The sequence below is a fragment of the Magnolia sinica genome, chromosome 17, assembly GCF_029962835.1.
Source record: "Magnolia sinica isolate HGM2019 chromosome 17, MsV1, whole genome shotgun sequence".
NCBI classification, from domain to species: Eukaryota; Viridiplantae; Streptophyta; class Magnoliopsida; order Magnoliales; family Magnoliaceae; genus Magnolia; species Magnolia sinica.
In genome coordinates, this window is record NC_080589.1 from 3,427,171 (window position 1) to 3,436,475 (window position 9,305).

Below are 9,305 nucleotides of genomic sequence, written 5' to 3' on the forward strand. Positions count from 1 at the left end.
CACGGACCACGGATCATAACCCTCACTTTGGACTCAGGGTCGAGTCTTTTTACCCTATGGTTAGAATGTCATCCTTGATACGGGATATGTTTATACAGGTGGGTCCTGCAAGCTGAACGGCTAGATCTCAAACACGTGTGCCAACTTGGTGCGAGGTCACCTGTGCACTAGCACCACACGGGTTCTAATCGGACTTTCAGGAAAGGTTCCTGTTCAACCAACCAATGGACAATTTTTATTTTATTTTCTGAGATCTTCTAATCAAGAGGATTTTTGGTATATATGCCATCGGATGGAAGTGTCATCATATCAACGGTTTGGATCACTGAAAAGTGGGCCCGAGTATGGTGTATAACCTATTTCATGGGTGGGCTTGAGGGGTACCATACCACCCTAAGCCACACTCGAACGGTCAGATGTGGAGCCACGAAGATTTGAAAATGACTAAATTATCCTTGAAGTCTTTCAACCATTTAATCCACTCCAAGACGTAGCTTCCGACCTATCACAACCGTCCAAGTCTCCCATCATGAAAGGCCCACTACCCAAAGCCATCAATCTGACCACCCAATCAAAACCCACAACCCCACCAAAGTTCTCTCCAATCCCAGCCACCCAACTCATCAAGTTCTACACTGACAAGGGGCTGCTCAAGGAAGCACGTGATGTGTTCGACGAAACGCTCGAACGAGATGTGGTCACGTGGACGGCAATGATCGCAGGGTACGTGTCACATGGCCACCATGAACACGCATGGGCCATGTTCGTGGACATGATCAAGGTGGGCCAGGGCCCCAACGCGTTCACGATCTCGAGTGTCTTGAAGGCGTGTAAGGGCATGGGATGTGGCCAACGTGGGGCCCTGGCGCATGGGCTGGCGGTGAAGAATGGTGTGGATGGATCCATGCATGTGGGCAATGCGCTCCTTGACGTGTATGCAACGTGTGGAGGTAGCATGGATAATGCATGCATGGTGTTTGATGGAATACTGGCCAGGACTGCTATCACATGGACGACTATGATTGCCGGTTACACGAGGAGAGGAGACGGGTATGCTGGGATCCAAACCTTTCGACGGATGCTTCAGGTAAAATTACATAAATATCCTTGGGTACTGATGCGCTGGCTGGACAGTAACTTAGCCATCCAACTAGTTGTATATGAGCATTTTCGTCATTTGAGTGAAACGTCTTCATTTCAATGATTGGTGTCGTTCATGTGGTGGGCCTCATAATGGATGGCCGCTGGAAAGGAATCCTCTCATTGGCAGACCTATCTGTCCGACGGTTGGCCTGATGGATGGTTGAGATGACAATATGGCTGATGATCAATGTGTGATAAGGGAAGGTCCACCAACTGGGTGGCTGGATTGCTCGACGGATGATATTTTCAGTCCATCCTCATCTGATGCTTAGGCCCAGCAGATGAACGGTCTCGATGATTGAAAATCGGTTCCACTTGTACAGCATGCTGGCCCATCAGGTGGGTCCCACTAAGATGATACCATTCCCTATAAATCACTCCAACCAGATTATCTTATCTCTCCAATCAATGGCCAACAAATGGACACTTAAAAAAAAAAAAAAAACTGAGCAAGTGTTCATATTCAACAGCTAAAATCTTGGGGCCCACGACATGAACAGCCTGGATCATGCTGACATCATGTGATCAAGCTAGGCCTGGATCATGCTGACATCCAATCAAAGTGGATTTTGGGCTGTGGGATCCCTATCAGGGGGCCCACGACATGAACAGCCTGGATCATGCTGACATCCTGTGATCAAGCTAGGCCAATCACTGCATATCATGGCCCTTTTGGATTTGCAACCAATAGAAGGATCATCATTGCATTTTCACACGATTGCATTCCTACAATCACAGAATTTACGATTGATAAGGTTCTGTTTGGACGTTTTCAAAACGCAATTTTACAAAATTTATTTTCACAAAAGGCACATTATAGCCCACACATTTCAAGCCTACTTGAAATTGCCATTTGTGGCAGGTTGGATGGAAAATGGATATTGGCCAGCTCAAACCATAATCTGCCTGAAATGTGATTTGGGTGTATGTCCAAACATGCGGTGCATGATCTGAATTGTAATTAGTGGAATTGCAATTTGTGACGGGCTGGATGGAAAATGGATATTGGCCAGCTCAAACCAGAATCCGCCTGAAATGTGATTTGGGTGTGCGTCCAAACATGGCAGTTCCCTATCTGAATGCTGCAACCTTACTTTGCTCTTTCATTATTCAAACAGGAGGGTGTAGAACTGAATCCATTCAGCTGTTCAATCGCAGTTAGAGCTTGTGCTTCAGTTGGGTCTCTGATTCTCGGCCAGCAGATTCATTCTGCGGCATGTAAATATGGGTTTGAGTTCAATCTCCCTGTTGCAAATTCTCTAGTTGACATGTATTGCAGATGCATGTGCTTACCAGAAGCAAAACAATATTTCGACGAAATGCATCGGAGAGATTTGATCACTTGGAATACTCTGATAGCTGGATTCGAAAGAAACGGGTCCCACGAGTCATTGCAGCTGTTTTCTCAAATGGGTTCGCAAGATTTGGATCCAAATTGCTTTACATTTACCAGTGTCGCCTCCGCTTGTGCGAATCTGGCAGTTTTGAATTGCGGTAAACAGGTTCATGGAGCGATAATTCGAAGAGGTTTCAGCAGGAACTTAGCTTTGGCGAATGCACTCTTGGATATGTACTCAAAGTGTGGAAGCATAGGTGATTCATGTAGGATTTTCAATGAAATGCCACAGAAGGATCTGCTCTCATGGACATCGATGATGATCGGCTACGGGACCCATGGATATGGAAGGGAGGCGATTGAGTTGTTCGATCAGATGGTTGGTTCTGGAATCCAACCAGACCGTGTTGTGTTCATGGGTGTTCTAAGTGCTTGTAGTCACACCGGACTTGTCAATGAAGGTTTGAAGTATTTTGCTTCAATGGGTATCGATTACCACATTGTTCCGGATCAGGAGATTTATGGGTGCATCGTGGACATGCTTAGCCGGGCCGGGAGAGTTACAGAGGCTTACAATCTGATAGAGAGAATGCCTTTCGAAGCTGATGAATCAGTCTGGGGCGCGCTTCTTGGGGCTTGCAAAGTGCATAGAAATATGGATTTGGGTAGACTGGCCGCCGAAAAGATCTTGGATTTAAGGCCTAAGGGGGCTGGGACTTATGTCATACTTTCAAATATTTACGCCGCTGATGGCAAGTGGGGTGAATTTGCGGCAACAAGGAGGTCGATGAGAGGACTGGGTTGTCGGAAAGAGGCAGGGAGGAGTTGGATTGAAATGAGAAATCAGGTTTGCAGCTTTGTTGTTGGTGAAAGAACCAGTCCTCATTTGGATATAGTTTATGAAGCGTTGGAGATGCTGAATAGGAACATGAAACTACTGCAGTGTGAGTCTGATTCGAACTGCTTGCTGCATGATTTAGAAGAGGGGATTTGAATGTGGGGAATTTGAACTGGGATAGATGTTTCTGGGACTTGAGAATACAGGGAATTAGAATGAAGATTGATGCAGTATCATCATCAAACAGGTGAATTTAGCACATTGATAACCAATGAATGGAAATTGCAGATAGGTATCGATTTATTAGTGAATGCACAACAGAATCAAATTGCAAACGTTCAGTTCAATTGAGAAGTATGCCTCCGAATCGCAGTTGGGTTTGTTTCAAGTTCAACTTAGAAGTAACATAATGCCAATTTGGAAGGCCAGTCCAGATTGCTTGCCGAATGATTTGGAAGATGGTTTTTGAATATGGAGAATTTGAACTGGGATTGATCATTGATGTTTATAGGACTTGAAAATGGGGAACTAGACAGTGATTGTTTCAGTATCATGGAGAAACAGATGAATTTAGTATGCCGATAGTCAAAGAAATGAAACTTCAAATAGGTCTCACTTTGGAAGGTTGCATTTGGATGCGCAAAAGAATCAAATTGCTAAAATTCAGTCATTTGATAAGTATGACTCTGAATTGCAGTTGGGTTTATTTCAAATTCAACTTAGAAGTAACATAATCGCAATTTTGAGGGTCGATTCGGATTGCTCACCGAATGATTTGGAACGTAGTATATGAATGCGGGGAATTTGAACAGGGATTGATGTTTATGGGACTTGAAAATGAGGAATTGGACAGTGGTTGATGCGATATCATCAACAAACAGATGAATTTAGTATTTTGATAGTCGAAGAATTGAAACCTCAAATGGGTCTCAATTTGTAAGGATGCACAACGGAATCAAATTGTGAAAATTCAGTTCATTGGTGAAGTATTGCTCCAAATAGCAGTTGGGTTCGTTTCAAATTCAACTTAACGTAATTGCAATCTGGAGCCTAGTCTCACAATTGAGTGCTGGGGAAGGTAATTACAATACCATGAGTATCACAATTCAGTTCAGTGATGCATCCAAACACTCTTATGAATATAGTGTGTGTGTGTGTGTGTGTGTGTGTGTGTGTGTGTTTCTGTGTAACTTTTTTTAAAACCTTTCTTTGGGCATATGAAAATACTATTTTGGTGTTTGGGTGTTGGGTTCACCCCAACCAATGCACGCTGGAGAAAGAACCACATCAGGTGTTGTATCCTGTTAGGTAGTGCATTGTCAAGCCTACTGCACCGGTCGTACTAACCGAGGGGCGCAAACTATTTAAAAGAAAGTAACTGAGTCCGTACCTCGCCTCAACAAAAAATTCATATTGTTCCTCCTCGCATTTTCATATTCAGTTGTGAGATTCCATATTTTTTTCTTTTTCCCTTTTTTGTTTATTAGAGTTCATTTCTGTTGTTTATTCCAATAAGATATATTCAGGGAGGGAGGGAGGGAGGGAGGGCTGAAATCTTATTAAGAAGGAAACAACAATGTTACATCAAAAGGAGGGTGTTTCCTACACTATGAGATGACCTATTCACACCCTCTAGCTAAAGAGCTGATTCACGTTTTTGTTCTTGGAACATACATTCAAGCACCGATTTCTTCTTTCCCGGTGGTAAGTATTTGGTTTGTTTTTTTGGAAAGATAACGATATTATATTAAGAGAAGAACAAGATACAGCGAAAGAGGAAGAGAGTCTGCTGAGAGAGCAGACACCTCTAACTTCCTAAGAAAAGAAAATCGAAATCCTTAAAGGATTCTTCGATACAAGCCCATCCAATGAGTAATCTTTTAGCCTTAGACGAGACCACCTCTGGGGAATTGAAAGAATCCCTGAAGCATTTGCCATTTCTCTCTTCCCAAACAGCCCACCAAATCGCTAGGATTGCCATCCTCTAAAGCCTAGTCAAAACCTTACCAATGAAAACCCCATGCCAAGCTTGAAGGAGAAGATTCACCATACCAGGGACGCACCAACTAATGTTGAAACGAGGAAGAAATCTGACCAAATTGCGGAGATGAATGGGCAATGCAGCAACAGGTGGACCACTGTTTCTTCATCCCGCATGCAACATAAACAGATATTAGGGAGAATCATCCCCCGTTTCCTCAAATTATCTATTGTGAGAATTTTCTTTTTGCCGACTAGCCATCCAAAGATAATATGTTTCGGGGGGGCAGAATATTTCCATATGGGATAGGAATTCAGCCCTTCGCTGACAGACAGATTGCAATTTGCAATGGACGGTAAGTATTTGGTTTGATTTGAAGAGGAAAAAAAAAAAAAACCAAAAGTAATTTGAAGTTGGTGGTTCGAAAGCACTCATCTGCAACTTTGAGGTCTTGGTTCAAACCCAACTTACCCTCCAGAAAAAAGTTACTTAGAAGTTGTGTGTGCTGTTTTTGGAGGATTTATGAACCTCACGTTTTTCACTACTACCATGTTTTATCCACTAGTCTTGGTGTTTCTAACTTAGTTTTCCTTATATTTTTAGTGTTGTTGATGTCTTAAATCTGTGAGCAACAGGGTCTATCGATGTCATCGAGTAGAGGTCAATGCCATCGACAGGTGCTCGATCCCATCGAGAAAATCCGGAAAAATCCATGTTGGTTGCTGGAACGTTTTAGTGTTGCTACTCGATGACATCGAAGTAAGTTCGATGCCATCAACAGATCCTCGATGGGTTCATATCATTTTAGTTAATGAAAACTATGTGAGCGATCATGGAACTAAGTATTCAAGATCATAATCCCCAATACATAATTATGATTAACTAAATGAAATTACTTATTTTCAGGCATCTACCAAACAGGCCCACATGTTTTTCATTCATTGCCAGAAATGTTGCAATCATAATTATTTGCACATCAAACATCTAATTTATTGTTGATTCCATCAGCAGTGGCATCTGCAGTAAGTTTATCTGTATTAAATATTCCAATTTTGACAGATCGCTTGCCCATTTTTCAGATTCATCTAAAACCATAGCAGTTTGTGTGGAGCACCTAGAATTATGAAAAGAAATACTCTACTCAAATCTCCAGAAACAAGTCATTATCCTTGGGAATTCAATGTGGTATATTTATCTGATGTTTTCCTATTCATTTGTTTTAAGTCTTGCTGATATGCAGAAAGAGGAGCAAGATAAGGAAAGAAATCATGATTTAGTGTGAATCAGTTCATACATGCATCTGATTGGGTTTGCATCATATCAGTCCATACATTTCATTAGGTTTTCTGCTTCCTGAGTAACTCAATAGTCAGTACGCTCTAGTATACTGAGTAAACTATGGGGCCAACTGTAGACATGTGTCTTATCCATGCTGTCCAGCCATTTTTACAGCTCATTTTTTGGCATGAGCCCAAAATTGAAGCATATCCAACACTCGAGTGGACCACACCACAGTAAACAGTGTGAATTGAACACCTACTGATGAAAACTTCTTGGGGGCCACAAGTTTTGGATCAAGCTGATATTTGTGTTTTCCCTTTAGCCATGTCTGTGTGACCTTATGAACAGGTTGGATGACAAATAAACATCACTATGGGCCCTAGGAAGGTTTCAATGGTGGACATCATTATCCTCACTTTTTCCTGTGGTGTGGTCCACTTGAGCTTTGGATATGCCTCAAGTTTCGGCTCATGTCCTAAAATGAGCTGTAAAAATGGCTGGACAGCGTGGATAAGACACATACATCTATGGTGGGCCCCATAGAGTTTACTCAGTATGCAATCTGCTTCTGTTAGCATCATGATTCTTGAATTGAGCATCACAATCAATTATCTTGAGAAATTGGTCCCCAAGTGCAACCAAATAACTTCCAAGTATAGGGGGAAAGAAAACAATCATGTTTCATTTTATTTTATTTTTCTTTTGAAAGATAACTGGAACAACAAGAAGCAGAAACAAAGGAAACAACAACAAAGGAGATTCTTCCCCATCCAACCCTTTCCCACCACCCACTCCACTGCAATATCCCACACACCACTAGCAACCCATAGAGTGCTTTTGGAGGTGTTGCAGAAGCATCTACCATTCCTCTCACCCCAAATAGCCCACAAACCAGCAAGGAGACGGAATCTCCAAACCGCACACATCCTCTTGCGAAGTAGGCTAAAAACAAATGGAAATATAACTAAAATAACAGACAACAATGCATCTATATGCTTGCTCCATGTGACATGTGTTACCCTCGACATTTCTTGTTGTATGACTTCCTCATGTTTTATAATCAGATGCAATATAAGGAGGCGGAATCTTCGTGTTACAATGACAGTTCCTATGTTGAAACACCAGCCACTCCCAAGGTAAGGAGATGTGATTGTTTCAATCATTCATGCAACAATAATCTCTATCAATCACAGAATGACTTGTGACATCTGTCCAAGATTTGGGGCATGTTTGGGTTGTCCTGGTTCCCAAGGGTGTCGGTATACACTACTGCCAAATCATGTTTGGGACCAAAATGGTATCATGGGTTGTAGAATGCCTTCCCATTTATGTTGTTTGTGAATCATGGGCTAAAAGGCGGGAAAACACTACCTTGCAGGCTCCATTTTCCAAGCTATATGCTTGGAAACCCCACCAACCACAATTTAGCAGTTCTCCATGATGCACCCACGCCATGCCCATGCAGTAATATAGGTGTTTGGGCCATACTGGTGTCAGTGTGAGAACATATTTGAAAAAGGACGCAGATTGCCTGCGACAGCCTATTGTAGGAAGTTCTTGCGCTCAGAAGCTAGGTGAGGCCCACTGCGATGTTTGTGAGAAATCCACCCCGTTTTGCCAGATAATGTTAGGATGTGAGCCCAAAATTGAGGCAGATCCAAAACTCAAGTGGGCCACATGACAGGAAACAGTGAGGATCAAATGTCCACCGTTGAAACATTCGAGGGGCAACAGAAGTTTTGGATCAGGTTAATATTTTTGTGTTTTCAGTTCATCCCAGTAGGAATGACTTTATTAACAATATGGATGAATGATGATATGTAAACATCCTAACATGAGCTGGCAAAACAGACGGACGGGATGGATTTCTCACAAATATCATGGCGGGCCCCACCTAGATTCTGAGCGCAGGAACTGCTTACAACAGGCTGTCGCAGGCAATCCGCATTGTTGTGAAAATGTTCTTGCCTTTGATTTTGGACACTTAAATCTAGTTGCATTATAAAAATATCTGAAGGCGTGATCTATAAAATTTAAACAGCACTCTCACCTTGGAGGAGATCAATCGGCAGTTCATCATTCCTGGCTCTGTTGCTTTTGGAGGTAAACTAATTATCTTCTCCCAGAAATACTCAAAACACCCACTCAGCATCAAATCCTTTTAATGTTATGGTTTCCGGTTGAGATTTCAGGTGAAAGAGTTGGAAAACGGGAGCAAAAACACGAGGTATACCACCTTCTTCACTCACTTCCTTTTGCAGTGATTGTTTTTGTTGCCAGTTATCCTTCCAGACTATTTTTTGGAGGCTTATGTTGTTATTTCCTTATGACTCTTTATGGTTTTTCAAGGCTCCTGGAAGATGTTCTGAAGTGCCACCATCACCCCCTTAGTCGACAAAGAGGGCTTGAAAACTAAAAGCTTATGACTGATGAGATAGTTTTTTTTTTTTTTCCTGCTCTTTTTCTTTTAATTTCTTTTACTATGATATGCACCATGATTAAGGAGCCTTCATAGGTATGTGTATCTTCTCCAAATGCTTTAACTAATGGTGGCCTAAGCAAAACACACTGGGACCCATCAGTTTTTTGGGTGTGGGCCCATGCCTTCTGCCAATGGTGGTGATCATCAGTTGATCCTTTCCCCCTAGATAGAAGCTATATAAGCTAATGTGATTCTTTTATTTTGTGTTGCCTTAGAATATAACTACATTGACAAAGCCGAAGAC

The 9,305-nt window shown here is 42.2% G+C and overlaps 1 protein-coding gene across 9 annotated transcripts; it reads left to right on the top strand.

Annotated features, from left to right (window-relative positions):
* The first annotated feature begins 442 nt into the window (after positions 1-442).
* LOC131231336 (putative pentatricopeptide repeat-containing protein At1g56570) lies at positions 443-9,014 on the top strand. 9 transcript variants are annotated; one of them, XR_009164312.1, is made up of 6 exons: positions 963-1,087; positions 6,378-6,483; positions 7,644-7,715; positions 8,621-8,682; positions 8,772-8,806; positions 8,929-9,007. XR_009164312.1 is itself a non-coding variant. In XM_058227507.1 (2 exons), exons 1-2 carry the CDS (start codon positions 530-532, stop codon positions 3,471-3,473), a joined length of 1,770 nt encoding a protein of 589 aa, XP_058083490.1. In that variant the 5' UTR covers positions 443-529; the 3' UTR covers positions 3,474-3,624. The 9 variants fall into 9 exon arrangements, 1 of the variants encoding a protein (XP_058083490.1); XR_009164315.1 differs by having other exon boundaries at positions 6,378-6,457; XR_009164311.1 differs by lacking the exon at positions 963-1,087 and adding an exon at positions 3,643-4,395.
* Positions 9,015-9,305: the final 291 nt, after the last annotated feature.